We start from the raw sequence: 25678 nt of genomic DNA on the forward strand, positions 1-25678 counted from the left end.
TTAATGGTTGACCTTATAGGTATTTCCATCTCTCTGGATACTCAGTGCACCTGGGTTGTGTAGAAACTCTGATCTGGGCCTGAGTTTTTTCATCAAACTGCACTCCAGGCAATTCTACATTCCTGACCAGTCTCCTCTGAGTGGTCCTGTGCTGATTGGGGAGTGGATCTGCCATCCTTGCTGTGCCCCAGTGTTCTCCCAGTGGGCCTGTCTCCCCCACCGCCCATGCTCCAAACACTTCTCATGGGACGGGCCCTGCACCAGTCCCTTGTGTTGAGTCACCAGCCTCTGAATGGCTCCCCTTTTTCAGCTGTTCTGGATCCTCACTCCTGTGTGGCAATGGGAACCCTATTAGTGGTGTTGCTGTCCTGGTGCCCACCAAAGTCCTCTTCTCCCTTTCTGCCTCCAAGTAACTCCATCCGAAGGGCACAGCTGCAGCTTCTGCTGGCTCCTGCTCCATGTGCTCCAGCATTAAAGCAGCTGCGGCCTGAAATGCTGAGAGCAGTTTTTTCTTTCTCTCATTATGGTTTCTCCCACCTTCGTGAGTTCCGTACGTCTCTCATCCTCTTCACCTGAGCTCCAGCGGCCTCAGCTTGTCTGATGTTACATTTTTATAGTTGTAAATTTGTTGATTTGTGGGCGAGAGTGATGCTGGGGACTGTCTATTCCGACATCTTGACCAGAACTCACTACTGAAATTTCTAAGTGCTTCAATTGTATTTTTTTTTTTTTACTATTAATAATTTAGAGCTTTTATGCATTGCATTCAAGTAATTTCTTTTTTGGGGGGGATTTGTGAAATTTCTGTTGGACCTGCTATATTATTGATTTTCATAAATGTTCAGCAGTAACATACATTTAAATATATATTTATTTTGAATAAGAGCTGAAGGGTTTGCATTTTTAATCATTTTGATTAATAAACTATTTTATGTCTTTTTAAAAATTCTTAAGTATATTTACACAGTGTTTTTTTTTTCTTGAAAGACCACTTTTGAGTAAAATATCTTAAACAATTGTAAATATACCCTACTATCTACTTCCTACCTTGTTTAAATTAGAAGTGTGGGAAGAAGGTGACACTAAACAATTAGGAAGAAGTGTAAAAGAAAATAGGCAAATCCCACAGAAGAGATGCTTTCATAACTTTTAGAGCAGCACAGACACAGAAGGAGGCACACCATCTGAGAATGCTATTTGCCAGTGTGCGGATGGTTGCAATAAAATCCTTCAGAGTGTTTATTACCTTGTAAATAAGTGGAAAATAAGAACGAGTAGACAATTACATTAATTATAAATGAGACTTCAGCCTGAATTTAGGTATTGCCAGTGTTAAAGGAGGCACAGCATGAAAACTCACAGCAAAGTTTTAGTTTAATTTCTGAAAGTGCCAAAGTGGCCCAAAGGAATAGAAATACAGAAATAACTGGTCACCTGCCTCGTGGGAACTCCAGGAGAGCAGGCAAAAAAGGCCTGCCTTATAGTAGGCAAACCTATTTAACGCCAAACCCTGAGTTCTTTCCACGGTGCCATGAAGCCTCTCTAGCGTATGCTTATGAAGAAAATGGCCAAATTAACCAAGGAGCACTATCGTGAAATGAACTTTAACCTGCACGCATCTTCAAAAATATTCGAAACTACTTACAATGAGAGACACAGATATATCTAGAAGTATTAAAGCAAGGGTAAAGAATGTAAACACCAAATAACAAAGGGTCTAGGTTAGATAGTTTGCACAAGATTATCTGAGTGAGGGACACCCCTGGAACTGAGCACAAAATCTGGCTCTGAGTTTCCTGGTAGTAAAGGCAAAAAGGAACAATATGATGAGGTTCACGTGTTCATAACTAAATAAAAAGAAATATACCTATTTGATATGAAAATCAAACCGTCTATTGCTCCAAGATCATAGGAGAATTTACTATGTGGGACTTTAAGTAAAACAACATTGAACAGTATAATGGATGTCTTCAACAGCAATGTATACACTATAATTATTTTCAAAATTACAAACAATTCATAAACCAATTATGTGTTTATAAATTAGCTACCACAAAATAAGAAAATCAAATCAGTCTTATTTATAATATAGCAATTTCCTTTTTTAAAAAATCTAAACACTATTAAGGGAATGTCATCTGTAGAAAAATGGACCTTACAATTTCTTTCCTTTGTTTTTAACTCAAAAATTGCATAAATTTTCTGCTATGTTGCACAATTTTAACCTGCTGTATTTTGTTGAAACTGGATCATGGCATTATCTATCTGCTGCTTAGTTCAATATCATCAGTTGAGTTGTCTTTGTCTGTGGGAAAGTGAGCTGCCTACGAATTACTGCATCTAAATGTTTAATGCTTTCCTGTAAAAATAAGGGTAAAGGATAAAAGGCCCATGACGTCACTGATTTCTTTCCCCTGGTTATCTGGGACCACATTCCCTAGACAGAAGATGTGGTTAGCATTTGGTCTTAATCAAAGGAGCAAAAACACTTGGATACAGTTCATTTTAATCTTAATTGAAAAGATTGTGGAAAGACACTTAGGAAAAAGTGAAATCAGCATAATATCTCCTCTTCAAGTGCAGTCCAGCTTTCAGAATGGTAACTTGGATTTAGGCCTTCTCGTAATTCTCCTTGATGAAAACAGAAGGATTTCACAGCACAGAAAGCAATGGTTTATGAGGCTGGGTACAGATGCACAAGAGAACTCTGTTCATCGTCTTCAAAGTGATGCAGCAATGGTACAACTGCTGCTGTGGCCACATGTAATGTAGCCTGCAGCTCTTTAAAGCGGATTAGCTTTAGTGCTGGGAGCATTCAGTGCTGGATTTCATTTTGAGCACAATATGCTAATGAAATGTAAATGTCTACGGCAAACATTGCGTAATATTGAACACCCTTAAAACTGAGCTTTGTCTCTCACACAGTGGGAAACCAAACTTTATCATATCAGAGGAAAAGAAAGAGAAGCAACCTTATACTTTCCTGCCTTATATATCTGCTTCTATGAAAAATGAAGTTAAATATATATGTATATACACACACCCATATATATTTAAACTAAATTAAATTTCAATGTTAGAAAAATTGAAGTTCGATCTTTCAAAAATATCTTACTTGATCTATGCCCAGGGGTACTGTAAAATAATTCATCCTTGTAGAAAAGGATATACATATAATATGGACTTTTTAAAACAAACACTATTAGGATTGCAGAGTAGATTTTCCACCCATTTCACCTTAAAATTCCATATTTGTGATTTTTACTTTTCCCCTGCACAATGTCCTTCTGCTCAATGTTAGAAAATGCTATATCTTCATCATAATTTTCCATATCATGTTTTTACTACTTCATAGGAAGTCACTATGAGATTTGATCAGTGTCTTAAAACTGCACATGCACTTTGTTGAAAGTTATTTTTATTTTAGTATTAGAATTTCAGAATGTGTTTAGCATTGGGAAGGTGAATTCATTATAAGGCGTGTGATTTGCAATCCATGTAATGATGGGTAGCATCTTTGGGTCTGTACCCATGGTTCCCAAAGATAGAAAACCTCCTTAAGTTTTCATCTCAATTGTTGGGAAATAAAGATCCCAGCAAACACATGGAATCGAGTGCCTCCGGCTTGATTTCTAACGCGTGATCTTTCATTAGTTACTAGCATTTCACTACACTCAGCTGAGTAGCTTAGGTCCTCTTGGTCAGTGGTGTGTGTGCGTGTGTGTGTGTGTGTGTGTTTTATATCTCAGTTTTGAAAAGTTTGTCTCTGTAGACACGGAGGGATGGCAATACATATTCATGAAAGAGTGCTCTTTCCAGTCCCTGTTAAGACTGACAAAGCTTTAGCTGTTTCACACAGCAAGCTGACTGGGATTGTGTGTGGGGGCTGCATGGCCAGATTAGTGCAAACAGCAAGCCCACTCCTCTGCTTGTTAGGCCTTGCCTTCCTGACAATTTCCCCAATTGTCGCTCGTGACAAGGCTGTCATTAGGTGATGGCTTCTTTTGGCCATTTTGAGATAAAGATAATTTCCTTAACTTGCATTTTATTTGACAACAAGCAGTATGGGAGAGAAAGGAAGTGCTTCAGTAGTTTATGGATTAGGATTTTGTCACTTCAAAGGCATCTTTGATCTAAAAATATGTGCTGTACCAAATTCATTATGTCTTTCCTTAAAGAGCTTTTAAATTTATTGATCTTCTCCTCAATTATTCTCCTTTTACATCCAATAATGATGTGTGAGATGGTAGTGTTGGGAAAAAGCCTAAGGAAGAGTGGGGGAGGGGGTGGGGAGGCAGCTAACTGGTCACTTCTAAGGTCATTACAAGAACGAAACAACAGGTGCTTTTGTTCAGTGGTGATTCTCTTCTGAATCTCTGTGTGGCTAAAGGCCTCTCTGTTCTTCATTGCTCGACATAATGATATTGGTATCAACAGAACAAGACAAACTTATATTTGGTATTGCAGCTTAATAATAACAAAAAAAAACCCTTCACAATTTGTACAAAGTTTGTGCCTACAATTGTTTTCACCCTCACTGTTGAGTCCATGGATTTCTCAAGCCAGCACATGAGTACTGTGGAGAAAGAGCAAGTGACTTCTTTGTTGACCAATAATTTGGCTTGCTCTAGAATCAATCTTAAACTGTGCTGAGGCTCAACTTGCAAAAGTTCTTATAAATTGGATTGTGAGAAAATCATACAGAGCAGAAAATAAGAGAATAAATATTCAAATGTGAAAATTTACTTTTAAAATCTAGCAAGATGAACACTTACAGCTTAGACAGTAGCTTCTCTTGTCAAGACGATTCTATTTGCCCTTCTTGCCCTCCTTTGGTTGTTGTTGTTGTTGTAAGGAATGATTATGTGGAATTACTGTGTTTTAAACAACACCTAGGACAAAGGGGTAAACAGTTTACATCCAAAGTACCACAATTAACCACTGTGTTCTAAAACTTCTAAAAAATTCGTTATTAAATATAATAACCAATTTGGGACAGAACAAGCTACCCACTTCCATTCCTGCAATTAGGAAAAGGGAGTTAAAACAAACAGCTTAATTTCTTTTCTTTTTTTTGGGGGGGGGGGTGTCAAAATATATTATTTTACTTGCCTCTTGACAGACTATTTTATAATTTAGAAATATCCATATTAGCAAATCATAATTTCAATATCTTGTACATTACAGGAAAGATGTCAGTTTAAAGCATAACCTCGAGCTTCTAAAAGCAATGATAATTGCTTCTGTAAAAAAATCAGTTTTCTGAATTTTCAAAAATTAGTATAACATAATGCCTTTCATTTTGAAAAACTAGTTTAGAGGTTCCGGACTCTGTTCCTCGGCCTTTAATACTCCTCACTGTAAAATCAAGATAAAAATAGCCCTCACAGCAACATCAGAATCACTTGCCATGTGTCATGTCATTTTATTCTCACTAAAAGGTAGATACTATTGTTAGCTCAATTTTTCCGATGAGGAAAGCGAGGCACAAAGAAGCTAAGTAACTTGCCCATTGTCTCATAGCCAGTCTACCCAGTGGTAGAACCAGAATTTATAGGGCCTTCAAGACACAGTACCTGGGATACCTAAGTGTGCCTCCCCTGCTTCCTCCTGGTACTGAGCAAGCAAATGTTTGTTCTTGTCTCCCCTCTCATCCCTTTAGCTCCCCAGGCCTGGTCCCTTGCCCTACACAGTCCCAAGTAAATGAGCTGAGAGAATGCAGAAAAGGAGAGAGGTGCCAGAGAGGGATCTCATCCTCTGCTTCAGTTTTTCAGTTTTCCTTCCGCCTGCATGTTAAACACAGGTGGATTGACAGGCTGAAATCTGGTAAGTTCAGACAGTAGAGTTCATGTTCATCGTGCTGTCTTTTCACGGAATCCTCCATCGCTTCATTAAAGATCTCTGATGCAATTTCTCTTGACTTTATTTTAACCAGGAAACCTTGAGTTTGATTTCCTTGTAAAATCAGTAAACACCACCCTTGGAGGAAGAATGAAGTAGATTTTGAGGAAGAATGTTTTGGGGAAAGACTGTTTTGTCTTAGAGTTCACCTGCTTTGTGACACGTGAATGCAGTACAGAAACTGCCAGACAGCAGCAGCAGCAGCCTGCCTTGGAAGAGACAAAAGTAAACACCCATCTCAAAGAGATCGAACTGAAATATGATATCAGCTGCAAGAGAGAGCCATCTCCTCCGGTCAAATGAGAAAAATCATATTATCCTCACTGTGGTATACAAATAGCTTGTAAGCCACATTCTCCATTTGAATGATAACAATAAAGTGCTAACCTCGCTGCTGCGGGCCAGCCTGATCCCATCTCCAAACACAAACACTTCTGCCTCGGTTTTGGCTGGGGGCTGTGCTGTGGCCTCCCAACCCCCACCTCTTCTCCCCCTGTTAATTGGCTGAGACCACCAGAATTTGGAGGACACAGATGTCACTGATAGTTTTCCTAGGGAGCACATTCATGCCCATCTGTTGCAGCCTAGAAGGCTGATCATATATCCACAAGGCCTTCATTTAATTCTTGTCAGAAAGTAATGTAAATCCAGTTTACCTCAGAGGTCGCAGCCGAGATTTATGCCAATGAGCCCCCTGCAATTTACACACACTGTAGTTGTATAGGATGAAAAGAAAGCCTTTCATGTTGGTGCATATTAACAAGAAAGCCTGCCTTCCGAGAGAGGCTTTTTGATTGAGGTTTCTCCTGATTTTAATACAACCAATGCCGGTTGCTATACCCAAGTCTAGAAAAAAGAAAAAAAAAAAAAAAAACTAATCTTTAAACTAAAGTTTCTTCTTTTATAAGAGGTAAAAGAGAAAGAGTGAAATCCTAGCAAGTGGCACACCATGTCTTTAATGATTTGTTATGAGACAGAACTCCCCCACACTTGGAGGAGATAGACTGTGACAGGAGAGCATGTTCTGGCCTGAATTACTGCTAGTTGAAGTCCAGGGAGAATTCAGGTTTAAGCAATTATCTTTCCAACGTGAAAATAGGAGGAGTGACCAGTTAAATTAGTCTTCTGACTTTTTAGCTGCTGTCTCCTTCCAATTAAAATATGGAATTCAATTAACTTTATTTAGACCAGGCTAGGTAAAAATTGATTCATAAGTAAAGTGGAAGAGTACATATGTGATGTACACCTATATATTTATAGGATTATTTTATTGGAATTCTAAACATTTAAAAGGACTTCTGTAAATCCTGTTTTTCTGTGTATTTTGAAATATTCAGGACTATGTCAGTAGGCTGGAAGGCAAATAGTTTTAAAAACACCCATGGGGTCAAAATCTTCTTGAAATTCTGAATATACCCCTTAAGTAAGTCACCTTGGGCAACTTACTTAACCTCCACGACTCTCAACTTTCTCATCTCTAAAGTGGGGATAATAAAACCTAGATTGTAAGGTTTGTGTCTGAGGTGCCTGGCACAGTACCTAAAGTCTAGAAAGTATTTAAGCAGTGGTAATTTTCCCTCCACATTCTGACTTTTTGGTGGTCCCTGTGGCAGCAAACTATGGATTAAAAATACTAGTTAACTTAGTTCAAAAACTCTAAGCACTCAAATCACCAGACTACTTTTTCATACTTAATTTTTTTTTTTAAGAATTGGAGATTTTCTTTTCTATAGTGTGGAATTTCTGTTTTCAGTTGTTTCACTTTTGAGTTCTGTAGAAAGTAGGTAATAGAAGTGTATCGGTTTTCGTAAAAGCAGGCATGGCTGCTATGCTCATTCTCAGCTGTAACCTCTGATTTCCCAAGACAGTGTTCATAGGGGGCATGCTTCTCCTGTGTTTATAGACAGGGCTAATGACTCTGAAGTATACGGTCTGCTTACTTTTGCACCACATCTAACTTTTTGTTTGTATTTGGCTAAAAATAATATTAAAGTCCACTTGTGATTTCTAAACACGTACTACCAGGACAATGCAGCAGAGTAGTCTAGAAGTATTATGTGATGGGGATGTAGGTGGAAAGGGACCCTGATTAAAAATACAATGCGTTGTTGGTAACACATTAATCAAAGACTCCAAATGTGCATAGTCTAGCCCTAATTACAGAATTGGATGAAGCAGTAGCTTCACTTTGTAGAGTAATACAGTAGTTACATTAGGAAGGCTAAAGCCCAATTTTGTTGGCTGCCTAAACCAGGGAGTAGGCAGATGTAAAATAATTTCTGAATGATCTCTTGCTGCTTCTCAGAGTGCATCAAGACTACCCCTTTTTGCTTGCAGTCCTCAAAACAGAATCCTTTAAAAAGTTTTAGTATTAAAAATTTCAAATATGTACAAAACTAGAGGCGGATGTATAAGAAACCTCATATACTTTTATTTAGCCTCAACATTTAACAATCCATAGCAAATCTTGCCTAATTTATACCCCTACTTTCTCCCCAGCTCCATGCCCCAAATTATTTTGAAGCACATCTCAGACTTCATATAATGTCATCTGTGAATATTTCAGAGTATATTGCTAAAAGACATGAACTTTTTGACATAACCACGGTACTATTATCTCACCTTAAAAACTGACATCAGTGTTTTAATATCATTTATGAGGGTAGTTCAAAAAATTCATGGAAAGATTTGTATTATCTTTTAATTCTACTTGTCCATAAACTTTTGGAAGTACCCTTGTATTATGACAGTATCATCAGTCAAAAAACAGGGATTTTTTTTTTTTTTAAGGAAATTGATTATTTGGCTGTCATGTAACAAATTAGTTCTTTTGCTTTCATGACGCAATGGTTTCACAAAGACTGTGTGCTAATGGCTTTCATAGTAGATTTATATGTTTGACATGTTTTATGACACTTGGTAGTGTGCTCTAGAATGAGAATTTTTCATCTTATACAAAAATAGAAATCACATCATTATTGTGCTCCTAGCCCGCTTTCATGGATTCATTTGTGTAAGTGTTTTCTAAATTTATTAGCTTCAAATGAAATACTATGTGGAAAGCCACCACATAAAACAGATGGAAATGAAATTGTTCTGGGGCCATGCTGCTAACTACTCCTTTGGCCCATTCTTTCCCCATGTGGGGTCTTGCAAGTTTGGATATGTGAAATGCTTTTTTATCTGTGTATATCATTTTCCCATTATGATTTTAGGAAAAGACAGATTGCTGTGTGAAGCAGTGGTGAGAATAGGAGAGGATTGCCTGCATAGCCAACATGGGGAAATGGCAGGACAGTACTTACTTTTTAAGCTTCCATCCAAGAAAAAGAGTATTTCACTTAAAATAATTAAAATATTTATTGCAATGGGAAAAATCCACCATGCTCATAAATAGTGACCCCACTTATCAGTTGACTATATTGGGCCTCCTGGGAGGAGAGGTGTTTGCTTCCTGTTAGTATTAATCTATAAATGCAATCACCACTTAGACTTCATCGGTTCTTTCCTTCCCCTTCATTGATCCCTTGGAATTATACTGCAGCTTGAAGAAGGTCAGAATAAGGATACTTTTCCCCAGGAAAAAATATAGCAGTTGTTATTTCAGTACTATAAACTTGAGAATAAAGCCTAATAGTCATTTCTTTTCATGGACTGGAATATACATTTCTGTCACAGAATCAGCAGTCTACCAAAATAATATTTCCTGGTTTTCAGTGTGATTATTAGTTTCTCCCCCACAGAAAGCAGGACACAGAGTGGTGTCAGGTAAAAACCACAGCGGACTGGATGTTTAAAAGCTTGTGTCTAACTCTTGGCACGTAATGGCAGTGAGTTGCTGTTTGAACTTGGACAAATCAGTAAACTTTTGACTTAATCTTCAGACGGGGACCATATTCCTTGCTACCTTCCTTACCATAATCTTACGAAAGTAAGATAATCAACCCAGCTCTTCTATTTTCTTTGTTATCATTTAATAATCAATACCTTTTCTTCTAAATAGTGCAATAGTAGGAAGAATGAAATAAATTTTCCAACTTTTCTAAATTTAAGTGAACTCATCCTGTGGGTCAGAATGTTGCTTTAGGATTTTTTGCTAGTTGAATTTTATACTTATGTCTATTTCCCCAATGAGGCTGTCTCTGAGGATTAGAAATATTTATTCTGTTTCTCTGCTAACCTTCAAAATACCAAGTACAGAATATTCGATATGCTTAACTGCCGTCAAGGAGTTTGCAAATATAGTACACCTTATTATATATTTTAAACTTCTAAGTTAGTTATTAAAGCTGAGCCTTATGGAAAGAGTAGGAAACTTTTTTTTTTTTTTTTTACCAGTAATAGATTGTATAAAAAGTAATATGTTTCACTTGTCTATTTTGATATACTCATTTTTTAAAAATTATTCTGTATCACTGTTAGTTCTATACTGGCAAATATTCCTTCATTAGCTAAAAGCAAAGAGTAGAATTAACACTAAGTCTCAGATCACCTCCTCCTTATTAAAGAAAGGAGAAAATGGGAGTTCTTCCGCTTGAAGAGCTACCAAAGAAAGTAAGTGAAGTGGCTCAAAAACAATGAAGTTATCCCTCAAATCAGGTGACTGATGCTCTGAGCACATTTACCCTGTGGCTGAGCAGCATTTAACTCAGTAACAGAACTCTTATAGAAAGCATAGAATCCTGAAATTCTAAAACTGTACTCATTTCCCAAATCAGTCTGATGAAATGAGGGCCTTAAAATTGCAGGTCATGGAAAGAGCAGGAGTAGGGCTTGTTTTCTAATCGAGTCTTTTTGGCTCGTAAGACTAGCTATGTTAAGTATAGACCATAGGATGCTTAGCAGCCATGTCAACAGGTAAGTAAACAAAAAATGTAATGTCCTGTCTTTTCTTTGTAGATGCTTTTTGGGTTTGTTCTCCTTAAGATCATACAGGAGTGGTAAAACCCTGCTGTAAGCTCCTTGTCCTACAGTCTTTTGCTGCTGGTGTGGACTTCGCTGTCCCTATGTTGAAGTAGTGGTGTGTGGATGTTCGCCCCACAGGATGAGACTTTTGCTTTTGCACCCTCAAAGTGCATGGATATTGAAGCAGTATACATCATAGTCTTCTGCTACTAGAGGACATGCAAGTCCGTTATTTGTTCCCAAGCCAGTAGGAGGCTGCCTGCCAAGGCCCATCGGTTGCTGGTGACATGCACACACTGTGTGAATCACACAGCCACATGGTGGACTTTTATTATGTCAGCCCAGGAGTGTGGTCTGCCAATCCCCAGCCTGGAGGCCCACCCCCAAGCGCCTTTGACATTTTAAGTATAAAATAAATAAAGAGCTTTGTGTGTGTCTCAGAGAGAAGGAGAAGATGAGGGGCAGGGGGTGTTTCTGTCTGATCTGTAATCCGATGGACGCTCTTCTTTCCTCTCAGCCACTTCAGGGCTCACTTTTCTGACACCTCAGTCAGAGGCCGGCTGAGTGCCTGGAGGCAAACAGCTGATTAAACCAAGTTGGCTGGGTTTGGGGTTTTTTTTTAAGCAAATAAAATTCACATCTTTCTCCCTGTAAATATCTAACTGATCATAGTATTTCAATTCCCTCACAGAATTCCTATTCATTAATTGAATGTGGGTCTGGAGAATTATTTACTGGATAATCCCATTATTACATGGCTTTAAACTGGGCAAAATATTAGGAGGCTGAAGACTTTCTTTCTCAAAAACATAAATGGTAATGAAGCCAACAAGGAAACCAGATCCAAACAGAGTAAACTAAGGAGAAATTGGGTGACCCTTTAAAAAATGAAATTACATTTTTTGAAAATTTTACTGATAGCAATAAGTGATACCTATGAAGCAACTATTACTTTCTAGATAATTTTTTGTGTGTTTTACACATATTAATCCAATTGACCATTATAGAACTCTGTGAGATTGATTCTATCAATACCCCTTTTTACAGATGAGAAAACTGAGACATGACTCGCCTAACGCTAATCAGCTAGCAAGAAGCGGAGCTGAAATTCAAGCCTAGGAAGCCTCACTGGGAAGTGCATGGGCTTAACTTGGCTGCCTATTGATGACTAAGACAGTGAAACCACAAGTCTTCTTTTCAATATCTTCACTTTTCTGCTCCTGTAATCACCTCATCTCTTTTTTCCAAGAAAGACTGCTCCTTTGTGGGCTGTCTCTAACTTCAAAATCTACATGGTTCTATCCAAAATAAACGAACTATCCTGGCTGTGGGAATTATAAATACAGATTTGGAAATACTATGTTGCAAAGTTAACCTTAATCTTCACATTTGCTGGCTTCATCCAAAGTAGGCAACACTTCATAGCCCCTACAGTTTTCTATCGCAGTATGCTTCATGCCATTTCCACCTACGTACCACACCATCACCTGGACTTGCCTCCTCCTGGAGACATGCCGCAGTTTGGCCTTTCTGACTCTTTGGTATAAACAAGGCATTGCTGTAGCCTCACCCAGTGCAGCACAGACTAAATAGTCAAGGTACTGCATTTCTCCTTTCGAAGACAAACAACAGTATTTCTCTTCCACCACTCTGTACTATTGTTGAGTGGCTTTGGGAAGTCACTCAACCTCCTCCTGCCTCTTCACCTCCATGGTTCAAATTCTTTACCTAGAGTTTGGGTGGACAATATCTGCTGCCCAGAGAGTATGCCTCAATTTAAAAGCCTGTCAAGTTTACAAAATCTTATTTCCTGTTGTATGAATGTCTCCTAGCATCATGCCAGCTCTGGATTTGCAGACTTAGGGAGTGAGTTTATGTGAATGTTCTCTTCTCATTTGGGGTGCAGAAATTCAAAGAAAACTCTCCTGGAAGTACCCTTTTGAAGTCATCAGTGCAGGAGCTTGGAGCCAGGACCAGATGGCAGGCACCTTGACCTGAGATGTCACTCTTCTCACCAGGCTAATAGTTCATCAGATGTCACTGTGGCTAATGGAGTGGGTAACTGTAGCTGGACAGTATGAGCAGCAGGCCCTGCAATGATGGCCTCTTTTTTCTTTTCTTTTTCTTTTTTTTCCCTCTTCTTTCTTCCTGAGGCTAGTAGGTAACCCATTTGTGACCCGGAACACTCTCATTGCACTTTCTTGTGCAGTCAAGTTTGGTAAACACATTCAGCTGCAGGGAACTGGAGAGGGTGGGGCACAAGAGCAAGAGACAGAGGGAAGGACAGCCTTTGCATCCAATTTCCCATTTTCATAAGGTGTGGTCCTCAGGCTGGAAATCTTGATATGAAGAGACATGACAAAGAACTCCATTTTCACTTATAGAATTCCTAAAATTTATTTTGCTTTTTTTTTTTTTTAATCAGTACACACTTCATTTTCTATGTAAATGGAATGAAAAGATAAATTGGATTTCTTGGCAATCTAGTGTTTGTTAAATTAGTAGTTGAAATTGCCTATCACATCAGTGAATTCAATAGCCTGTTCTTACTCATGGATCCCAACACAAGATCTCCTCACAGTCCTGCTCATGTCATTTTCCAACTAGAATTCTTTTCCTTACTTCTCCCTCCAGCTATTGCAAATCCTATCCCTTCTAGGATTCTCTGTGCAAGTGTTGCTGCCTGCTCCAAGGGTTATAACTTTTACCATCTCTCAGTGGAGTCACTGGTTTCAACCCTAAGGGCAGTTAACTGATATTTATTATCTGTCCAATATTTCTAGGCCTGAATTTCTGTTTTATTCTTTGTAATTTTTTCATTAAATGTCCAATAGCTATGAAGAAATTATAAAATAGGTGTACTTTACACAGAACACGATGAGTACCCATAGAGCAAACAATCGATTTAAGTTAAAAAAAAGTACCACTTGCTTTGAAGTCTCCTGTGTACATCAATCATCTTCTCATCTTCCTTTTCTCCTCAAAAAATCCATGATTCTGAATTTTTAGTTTATCATTCTCTTACTTTTCTTTGTAATTTTTACCGTATATTTATATATGTATCCCGTAACAATGTATTGTTTAGCTATAAATGTTTGTAAATTTTGTGGATATACTTGCTTGTGACTTACTTTTTATATTTCTAAGATTCACCCATGTTATTACATGTAACTATAATTCATTCATTCGTTTGCTTACTCCATTCCAACGTACTTTAGTTTTCTAATCCAATCTCCCGTTGATGGACATGTAGGTTGTTCCTTTTGTTTGTTTGCTGTTACAAACTGTGTCACTCTGAACATTCTTATATTTGTTCTCTAGACATAGATTCTAGAGTTTCTCTAAACTGGAGTACATACCTAAGAGTAGACATTGGGTCATCATGTGTGTGCATCTTTGATTTTATTAGATAATGGCAACTGCAGGTTCTAGTAGTGATAGACGGGAGTAAGCAACACTGACTGTTCTTGACAACTCTTGTTATTATCCTGTTTTTGCAATCAAGAAGGTGTGAATGGTTTCTCATTGTAGTTTGAACTTGTATTTTCTGATTACTAATGAGGTTGGACACTCCATATGTTTATCAGCCATTTATGTTTCCTCTTGTGTGAAGCGTCTGTTCAAGTCTTTTGCTCACTCTTTTCCTACTATGTTGTTGGTCTTTTTCTCATTAATTTACAGGAATTAGTTATATATTCTGGATAGAAATCTTTTGTTAGTTACCAAAAGTTACAAATACTTTCTCCCAGTTTGCGATTTGTTTTTTCTCTTCTTTGTGTTGTTATTTTACTAATCAGAAGTTCATCTTTTTAAATTAATCAACTGTATCAATCTTTTCACTTATGATTTCCTGTTTCTTTTTTTTTTTTTTTTTTTTGGCAAGTGTTAAAGGTATTCTTCCCTAACCAAAGGTAATAAGGATACTTTCTTAGGTATTCTTTTTTAGAAGTTGCATATTTTGTCTTTCACATTTAAATTTTTAATCTAATAACTAGCATTGATTTTTAAAAAAATAATCTGAGATATTTTTGTTTTTATCTTTGATAATTCATTCACTTAAAATCTTTTTTTAACAAAATTTTTGATCTTTTATTAATTTAAAACATTTTTTGAAACATTTACTTGTACATATTCATGGGGTACCGTGTGTTGTTTTAATACTATTAATTTTTATTTTTAAATGACCAATTTGTTCAATGCCATATATTGAGCTCTGTCTGTAATAATCAAGTTTCCATATATATGTGGGTCTATTGCTGGACTCCCTATTTCATTTACAAGGTCAATTTCTCTAAGTGCTGGTAACTTTTGTATCATGTAATATAATTGTATATTAATTTTTGACATTTGGTATAGCACTCTCCTCTCCTCCCTTGCTATTTTTCATCAGGAGTGTCTTGATTATTCTTGAACTCTGTTCTTGCCATGTAAATTTTAGAATCAGCTTGTTACAGTACGCACAAAGACACACATACAGAGCTGAGATTTTGATTGCAGATGCATTAAAGTTACAGATTAATTTGGGGAAAATTTATATCTTCATAACATTGAGTTTTCGAGGCCACAAACTTGGGATATCTCTTCATGTATTTAAGTTATCTTAAATGATTTCCAATGAAGTAAGTTTTATAAATTTCTCTCTAAAAGCCTTGCATGTTTATTATTAGGATTATTCTTAAGTACTTCATATGCATTATTTATATTATAACTTACATATTTTACTGTCATTGTAAGTGGTATATTTTTATTACATTACATTTTTTAACCATTTTTGATAATGTAAAAGCTATTTTGCGTAAGATTGAATTTATTGGTTTGTTGAGTGGCTGGTAAAATTTTTTTAGTAAAACTATATGTTCCTGGTGTTTTCTTTGTAAAATTTTTCAACTACTGATTAAATTTCTTGAAGATAAGGACCATGTAGGTTTTCTATTTCTTCTTGATTTCTTCCAAGTTAGTTATATTTTTATAGGAATCACTCATTTTATTGAAGTTTTCAAATTTATTGGTATACAATGTTTCCAATATTCTTTTTTGCTCTTAAAAAAATTTCTGTAGTTTCTATAAAGTCCCCTCCCCAAATTCATATCCCTACTTCTATTTATTTGTCCTTTATCTATTAATCAAGGTGGCAGCAGTTTGTCAACTTCATCAGTCATTAGAAAGAATCAATATTTTATGTTGTTAATCTTCCTGTTTAATGTTTATTTTTTATTTCATTAATTTCTGCTCTTTATTTCCCATCTTCTACTGTCCCTTAGTTTATTTCTTCTATTCATTTTCTGAGTTTTGTTACATGAGCTTAACTCATTAATTTTCCATCATTCTTTATTTCTACTATAAGTATTTAGGCTATAAATTTTCTTCTACATTCCACTTGACTGAATTCCACATATTTTGATAGGTGATATCTGTTATTCCATTATAAGATTTTCTAATTTTCATAATGATTACTTTTTTGACCCATAAGTTATTTAGAAGTGTATTTATTAATTTCCATGTGTATGGGTTTTTTCCTGGTCATCTTTCTGTTACTGATTACCAGCTTAATTGTTTTTTCATCATACCATGCCATCTTTTGAAATTTGTTGAGATTTGCTTTATGGCACAGTAGGTGTTAAATTCTTGTAAATGTTCCAGGTATGCTCAAAAATAATGCATATTCTCAGTTGTTGAGGATGTTGTTTCATAAATATCTATTAGGTTGAGTTTGTTTATTGTGTTGACCAAATTATATCATTACTGATTTCTTCTGTCTACTTAGTATATTAGTTTCTAAAAGAGATATGTTATATTTTCTCACTATCGTTATGAATTTGCATATTTTTCTTTATGGCTCTTTCCATTTTGTCTCATATATATTGAAGTTATACTCCTAGATGCATACTAGGTTAGAATTGCTATGGCTTTCTGGTGAACTGAACCATGTATCATTGTGAAGTGATCTTAACATCTCTAGCAATGCTTTTTGCCTTAAAATCTATTTTCTGTAATATTAATATAGCTATACCACCTTTCTTTTAGTTAATATTTTCTAATATATATTTTTCCATCTTTCTGTATTTTTCTGTATTCTTATGCATTAGTAAAAATACACATAGCTATTTGTTTTAAGCCATTCTATCTTTATCTTTTAACTATACATTTAGTTCATTTATACTCATATTTATATGGATATACTGGTACATTTAAAATTATTCCCACCATCTTATTCTGTGCTTCATATTTATCTTGACTCTTTCTGGTTTATTTTTTCATTTTTTTCTTGACTTCTTTTGGATTATTACATTTTTTTTCTTCTACTAGTTTCAAGGTTATATGTTTATTTCAATTTTTTAGAGACTATCATAAAAGTTTTATCACAGTCTAAAGTCAATATCTCCCTCCTCCTGACTTACTCAAAGATTTTAGAACACTTTAACTTCAGTAACTCTCCTTGTGACTTACGTGCTGTTTGTGTTTGTATGTGTATTTTTCTTTTTTTCTTTTCTCTTTTCAGTTTATTAACTTTTTAATTGACAAATAAAAATTGCATATATTTATGGTATACAACATGATGTTTTGAAATATGTATACATTGCAGCATGGCTAAACCAAGCTAATTAACATATACATTACCTTAAATACTCACTATTTGTGGTGAGAACATTTAAAATCTACTCTCTTAGCAATTTACAAGCATATAGTACATTGTTTGTTTGTTTGTTTTGAGCTGGCCTGTAGGGGGATCTGAACCCTTGACCTTGGTGTTGTAACACGGCACTCTACCCAACTGAGCTAACTGGCCAGCCTTTTAAGGATTAAAGGAATTGTATGAGTTCCGTGCAAGTTATATTTAGTATTTATTTTGTGCTTACATTGTGCTTTCATATACCTTATCTCTAATTCTTATAATAATCCTTTGAAGTAATAATGATCATCCTTTTTTTTTTTTTTGCCAGTTGGCCAGTAAAATAGTTATTAACTATAGTTACCATGTTGTACAATAGATCTCTTGAGCTCATTCCTCCTGTCTAACTGAAATTTTGTATTCTTTGGCCAACATCTCCCCAATCTCCCCACCCTGTCCCCTAGTCCCTGTTAACCACCATTCTACTCTTTGCTTCAATGAGTTTGACTTTTTAACATTCCACATCTAAGTAAGATCATGTAGTATTTTTTTTAAAGGTTGCTAATATTTCTTATTTATTTACTTTGGTTTGTTTATTTTATTTATTGTTTTGGTGGCTGGTTGGTCCAGAGATCATGTGGTTCTTGTCTTTCTGTGTCTGCCTTATTTCATTTAACATAATTCCTCCAGATTCATCCATGTTATCACAAATGATACGATTTCCTTCTTTTTTAAAGTTGAATAGTATTCACTCCATTGTGTACATTTTCTTTATCCTTTCATTTGCTGATGGATACTTAGGTTAATTCCACATCTTGGCTATTGTGAATAATGCTGCAGTGAACATGGGAGAGCAGATATTTCTTCAATACATTGTTATAGCTTTATACAATCAATGTTTGTTTAGATGTAGCAAATAATCTACTGTTTTTGTTGCTTATTATTTCTCCTTGAATCTCAAGCTCTTTATCTGCAATGACTTTCCTTCTATCTAAAGCACATACTTTAAAGATTTGTTTAGTAAGGATCTGTTGATGTTCATTTTTAAATATGTTTATTTTGCAGGGTATTTTTTCTGCCAGCATATTGAGGATATCCTTTCCCTGTCTTCTTCTTTCCATGATTGCTTTTAGGCAACCAGCTATAAATCCATTGTTATTTCTTTGAAAGTAATCTATCTCTTCTCTCTAGCTGCTTTAAAGATCTTCTCTATGTCTCTGGTGTTCCCTAGTTTCACTGTGATATTTCTAGGTATGGATGTCTATGTATGTATGTATGTATCTATCTATTTATTTATCTGTCTGTCTTGCTTGAAGATCATGGATATTTTCATTATTTCTCTCTCCTGTTCCAAAAGCTCTCAGTCATTATCTCTTCAAACATTTCTTCCACCTCTCTCTCTTCTTCCCATCTAAGACTGTGATTAGAGATATGTTAGACCTTTTGACCAATCATTTCCTATTTTTTAATCTATCTTTTGTGTTTTCCATCCATCCCTTTGTCTTTTTTTTCTGTTGAATTTTAGGTGATATGTATTGATTTATCATCCAGTTTAAAAATTCTGTCTTCAACTCAAATTAATATCTTATCAAATCTATTCATTCATTGAATTTTAAAAATTTAATTATTATATTTTTCATTTCTAGAAATTCTATTTGATTCTTATGCAGTGTGCTTATACCTTCTTTATAGTTTGTTGTTTTTTATTTATATTTTCAACACACTCATTCAGTTTTTAGAACATGTTAAACATATTTTGTAGTCTATTTCTGATAATTCCATTATTTAAAGTCTTTGTGGGTCTGATTTTTACTATCTATTGTTTCTGCTTTTTTTTTTTTTTTTTTTTTTTTTTTTTACCTTACACATCTTGTGAGATTTGACCAGGAGCTCATACTTCTTGGTATTTTATAGGTGGGAATTTGGATTGAAGTCAAATTCCTTTAGAGAGGATTATGTTTAATTCCATCAGTTGCCTGAGAACACTGCTAATGTAGGATCACGTTTAAATAATTTACGTTAAGTTATCAACTAGGTTTTATGGACCTTTTGGCTTCAAATTCTTAAGGGAAAAATTTAGTTTCCCTCCATGAAGCAGCATGTATTTCCACAGGCAATTTTCCTGGAAGGTGAGAGGAGATGATGAGGTTTTATTTTTAGCTCACTAGAAGGTGCAACCTTTTCAGATCTCAGTATTACGTACAGAGAGGGGGGGAAGTTTTCTCTTAACTTTCTACCTTGGGTAGTACTTTAGTTTTATTTCCTATCTTCCCACACTGAAAAATAGAGAAAACCAAAGTTTAAGTTCACAGAGTCTGGCAAATACACTGAAGGCAAAGGCTAGCTTCTGTTTTGCAATTAACTTTCTGGGTTCCAGTTTTCACCTGGTTTTTGTCTTCTGAGTAGTCCTTCCTTTCTTGACATTTCAATGACACGTTGTAGAGATTTAAAATGTTTTCCCAGCACTTTTAGTTGTTTTCAGTGGGACTGTTGATAAAATAGTCTACTATACCACTAGAAATATAAATCTACTGTTTAGGTTTTTGGTGACTTAGAAGTTACCTTCTCGCTTTTTATGCAGTTTTAAAATGCTGACAACCATTATCCAAGCTCCACACTTGTTTTACTGTCTGATCAGATTTCTTTTTCTCCTTTTGTTTCCTCACTTCTCCCACATTCTGTGCAAGAGACAATGTGGTAAAAGTTTGTGTGTGCAATTGCTCAGGGGATGGAGGGAGGTTAAAAGTGGGAAAGGCTGGATTGTCATTGCTGGTGTCTGATTAGGGAAATGAATTCTTGTTTTTGTACATTGGTGACCAGAATACATTTTCTCACAGAAACAATGAAATAAATGATTTTGAATGTAGATGAAAAAATATTTTTAAAATAATTATTCATGTTCATATGAATTAAATAGGCTCAGTGGGCTTGCTTATGAATCTAACCAACCATTAACTGAATTCCAACAAAGATTAATTAAATTGAGCTTTTAGAATACAATCATGTGTAATATGCCTTGTATAGTTAGTTAGTTAATTTGTTTATGTATTAGTATCTTATCCCTCTACTTATATTGTACACTCCTTGACAGTATAAACCATCTCTATACTTCTTTATGCTTCTCTATGTCTTTTAGCTTGGGGATTCTGACCACTTCGCTGGTAGATTATTATAGAGGTTGCAGCTAGTAGACCTTTGGAGTCCTTTTATTTTCCCTAATCCACTTCCAATATATGTACCAATTGTCCAGTAAAAAAAGACTTAAACACAGATGCCAAAAGAAATGGGGCTTTGAATAATCCACTGGCTTGCTTATTTTTAAAGATGGCTGATTTTCAATTATCCTGTAACTTACCCACTCAACTAAATTTTAGGTTACCAGTAAAACTGAAGAATACAATGTCAAGTCAAGCACAGAATGTATGAACACATGACCATTAGCTAAGTGCATACATGTGTGCCTTAGAGTATATGATTCTAACTTTGCTAGGTCTCTAGAGTTATCTGTTTGTATGTCTGATTGCTTTTTCTGGTCCATTTCCATTTGATTTTTAAGAAAAAAATATAATCCATAGGTTACAAAAAATATTGGGAAACTTCTATTATTCAATTTTAGAAACAATGTACCGCTCACAGAATGCCACAGTTCAGGGGAGCAAAAACTGATACATGATGAAATTAAAAATGATTCTTTTATAAATGAAGTTGACCAAAATTTTCAGCAGAACTGTTGCCTGAAGGAAAGTTTCCTGGGCTCCAGCCTCTGTTATGCCTAACAATGAACCATACAAGTCTGGACAGATGGTTGGATTCCAAAGTGTTTCTCATGTTACAGTATTTTCTTCCTATAATCTCCCCTGACTTCTACAGGGAAAAGGGAAAATGCTATAACTTTTGGAATGAATAAAGAATACCTTTGGTGACATTTTGGGGAGTTACAAGTACTAAACATTAATTATCTTGGAAATCTCTTCTTTTAAAATATGTTTTCTTGGTTAAAATATGATTGCTTATTGTGGATAGCATGATTTCTCTTCCTCATTATATTTATAGCTAGAAATACAAAATAGAAGATGAATTTATGTCCTTTTCTAGAAGATCTTTCCTATGTTCTCTGTCTCAAGATATGGTAACATCATCCATTCAGTTGTGAGCTATGGTGAGGCAGAAACCTGGTAATCACTCTTAACACCATTCATATTCATCCACAGCCAATATTGCATTTACTCCCTAACAGCTCTCAAATCTGTTCAGTTTTCTACATCTCTAATATTATCACTCTGGTCCAAAGTCCTGACATCTCTCACCTGGGTTCTAATTAGTACCTAACTGATCTACCTGCAGATACCTCTGCCCAACCTACCCCTCTCCCCCAATATACACTATAGCCAAAATGGAGGGTTTTTTCCAAATGCAAGTCTGGTCATGGTCTCACTGCTACCAGTAGTTTCCTATCCCTCTTAAAGACAAAATTCCTTACCCAGCACACGCAGCCCCGCACAGCCCCTGCTTACCTCTCCAGTTTCATCTCATATCAACTTTCTCCTTTTATCTCTAGTTCAGCCAACCTGTTTCTCTTTTATTCTCTCTCTATTTCTTCTAACTTCATTAAGCCCTATTTCTCTTTCAGAGCTTAATTCAGGTGTCACATCCTCAAGGAAGTCTCCCTTGACCTGCCCTAGCTTTACCCAAATAATTAGGTCAAGTCCTATTGTTTGCCCTCATAGAATCTCATATCTTATCTCTCTTTCACAGCACTTAGACAAAAGGAAGAGATTTATGATCTTGTGCATCAGGAGTTGTGGTTTCAAGTGAAGAAACAGAAGCAAAGAGGTACAATTATTTAGTAATCAACTTCTAAAATTCAAGCCAACATTACTAAGCCACAGAGAAAAATATACATAAAAATAGTATGCTTAAGGATTCTCAAAAGAGCTAGGGATTTTTCAATAGATATCAGATAGTGTTCAGCTATATACAACCTGTTCTATTTAGGCTGCTGCTGAGTATGTAATTTAAGAGCCAGAAGCATCTTAACAACTGTTCTAAACAACTCCCTCAAAAATACAGATGAAAAAAATGAATCTCAAAAGTGAATCTCAGAGGTCTCACAAATAGTTAATAGAGTGTGAAATGGAATTAGTCAACAAATGTCTGTGAAGCACTATTATGTGCATTAGTTTCCTGTTTCTAGGTCCTCTTTTTAATACTACATGTTGCATCTGCTGAAGTCATTTACAGAAACAGAGAAATTAAAATTTAATTTGTCAATATAAAGAAGACTACTTTCTTTTTTAATTGACAAATAAAAATTGTATATATTTATGGTATACGACATGATGTTTTGATATATGTTCATATTGTGGGATGGCCAGATCAAACTAATTAACATATGTATTACCTTACATACCATTTTTTTTTATGGTAAGAACACTTAAAACCTATTCTGTTAGCAATTTTCAAGTACACAAAATATAGTTATTAACTATAGTCACCATGATGTACAATAGCTCCCCTAAACTAATTCCTCCTTTCTAACTGAAATTTTGTACCTTTGACCAACATCTCCCGTACCCCACTACCCATCAGCCTCTGGTAACCACCATTCTACTCTGCATCTGTGAGTTCAACAAAAGACTACTTTCTACCTTAAGAGGATGATACAGCACCAATGAAACTTTACTATAAGCCTTTAGACAAAGGGATGATGGGCTATTAAAATTATATTATAATGAGTTTTATTTCTTTGTACATAAACTTCATATTTCCTTATTAGACTTCTTTTTCTATATAAAGTCCTTTAAAAAGGATTCTAGGAAATAGAACACCCTTTTTGCTTTAATTTAGGACTTATAGAAAAGTTAAGTGTCCAACTCACACACAGCAATGCTAAACAAAGTTTTTTCTTAAGCTTCTCAACCACCAAATGCATATCTCAGTCTCCATACTAACCTCCATTCTAGCCAATATTTCCCTTTTTCAAGCAATGACGAGAATGGGATATTATTGCTACATGGGCTCCTGTCCACTCTAGTCCACTAATTAGCTCTTTTATTAGCTCACTGCAGTACTCAGTAGGAATAGGCTTACAGTCCTGTATCTTCTGCAAGAACAGCATGAGGATAAAATTCTGACCAGACCATTACTCCTTGGTTCTTTCCATAGCTGGCCTGACTAATGGTCAGCTTATAGTACAAACATTGTGACTTACAGACATTTAAGCTAAAAATGACATTGGAAACCATTTAGTCCAACAACCCAGTCCATGCAGGAATACTTTCTGAAACATCCTAAACAGAAGAGAGATTAAATTTATACTTACACTTAAATGCTTGTAGTGACTAATTCTTCAGTACATCACTTACATGAATGCTCTTTCAAATAACAAGAATTCTGTCTTCAAGAACCCTGCTTATGTTCCTCATCAACAAATACATGGTTATTTTTAATGAAACAAGGCTGTAATATTCTAAAGCTTTGCTTTGGCTGTTCTAGCTGTGTAAAGTATGTGTGTGGTGTATTAAAACCAAATACACATAAATCATAGGGTATACTCATTTCATTTGACCCCATGTGATTCCACTGACTTCACTGTGAATAACTGGGGTCCACACCAGGACCCTCTCCCTCTGCACTCTGATGCCTTCGAGATGCTTCCTATCTAGACCAGGCCCGGCAGTAATTCACACACTCCACTAATAAAGTCCTCAGGGGCTGTCATGTATTTTCATGTGTTTGTTCTATTATCCCTCCCTGCTTGAGTCTTACAGATAATTGATGATGCTTCAGTTAATCATCTTTCCCCCTCTTTTGTTCACCAGGTACTTCAGTCTTCAAGGAGCTCCTTTATTGAGAATCGATGTCTTTTCCTAGGTAATTGATTACCATAGACCCAAGGACACCCAATTCATCGTTGAGGGAGAGTAATCATCATGAATAATCAAAAAGCTGTAGCCGCGCTACTGCAAGAGTGCAAGCAAGTACTGGACCAGCTCTTGTTGGAGGCACCAGATGTGTCAGAGGAGGACAAGAGCGAGGACCAGCGGTGCAGAGGTGAGGTTCTGATGGGAGGCACCAGGGGTGAGCCAGCAGGTTCACTCTCCTATCCTCTGCATGAACCACACGTTCTCATCTCTGCCCTATTTTTCTTCTCTTGGCAGATGACCACCGAGAGATGAGTGAATTTCTAGGGCATGAATGGGACATGGGCTGCGGGCAGACGGGCAGGGGAGGAAGCCCACTTTGTTGCAGTGAATTGCTGTCAGTTCTAATTTTAAGCTTCAGTAAACATGAGGCTACAAGAAACAGTTTAGTTCAAGAAGAACAAAGGATCCAAGTTGGCTGGTGCACGTAAATTTCAATTATTAAAAAATTGAAGCAACTTCTGAATGATGGCACATACTTTTTTTCAAACTAGGATTTTGTGCCTCATCAGTTTCCATAGACTTCTACGGTTTCCATAAATATGTCATCTCACTAGTTTAGTCTCTCTTTTTTTGATCACCAATACATTCCTTATGCTATATTGTCATGCCATTTGTAAAATAAATCTACTCATCCTGTTAAATATTGATTGCATCATTATCAGTGTTTAAGAATCCAGCTTTTTTGCTCATTTCATAGTTTGGACCATTCTTTGTTTTAGGTAAGTCATTATTTGGAAGTTTCAATCACAAAGTCTAAAAAGTTAAACCAATTCTTATTTCTTCTTTAGCTTCTATAACTGCTTAGTTTTGAAGAGGAAATCCTCTTTTTTTAGATTTCTTTTTAGCATTCAAGTAAATTTTCCTCCCTTTTTATAAGTATGTCCCTTTTACATGTTTTTAATATTTTCTTTGCATTTTTAGTGCTTTGCTATTCCTTACAGAAATAAGATTTCCAATTAAAATGCACACTCTCTATATCTTTTGTTGTTGTTGTTGTTCATTATGTAATGGGAAAAAATTCTGGGAGAGTCTTTTTTCCCACGTTCTTATAAAAAGGCACATACATTTTTGCAGGTACACATTTAGATGCCTATGAAAGTCTTAATTATTTGTAACCTATACTTTTTGCTTCTTGCGAGATAAAATCCTCTATGTCCAGTCATTTCACAATCTTAGTTTATGGATTTTCGTTCTTTACTAGCCAGATACATCAATGTGTGACTGGTTGCTTGCTAGTTACATGTGCCTGTCAGCCTGAGACCAGGCTCAGGGTTGTCAGCCCCTTGTCAGGGAATGACAGGTACTCGCCACCTACAGAATATGCACTATTGCTGGT

At 35.9% G+C, this 25678-nt stretch overlaps 1 protein-coding gene across 1 annotated transcript in view; it reads left to right on the forward strand.

Annotated features, from left to right (window-relative positions):
- Window positions 1-25678, forward strand: part of ALPK1 (alpha kinase 1) — a 124816-nt gene that overhangs the window by 43773 nt on the left and 55365 nt on the right. Inside the window, 2 exon segments of the mRNA XM_063107469.1 lie at window positions 22172-22249; window positions 24290-24469. Coding sequence (XP_062963539.1) covers window positions 24349-24469 — 121 coding nt within the window. The 5' untranslated portion in view covers window positions 22172-22249; window positions 24290-24348.

This window comes from Cynocephalus volans, chromosome 9 (genome assembly GCF_027409185.1).
Source record: "Cynocephalus volans isolate mCynVol1 chromosome 9, mCynVol1.pri, whole genome shotgun sequence".
NCBI lineage: Eukaryota > Metazoa > Chordata > Mammalia > Dermoptera > Cynocephalidae > Cynocephalus > Cynocephalus volans.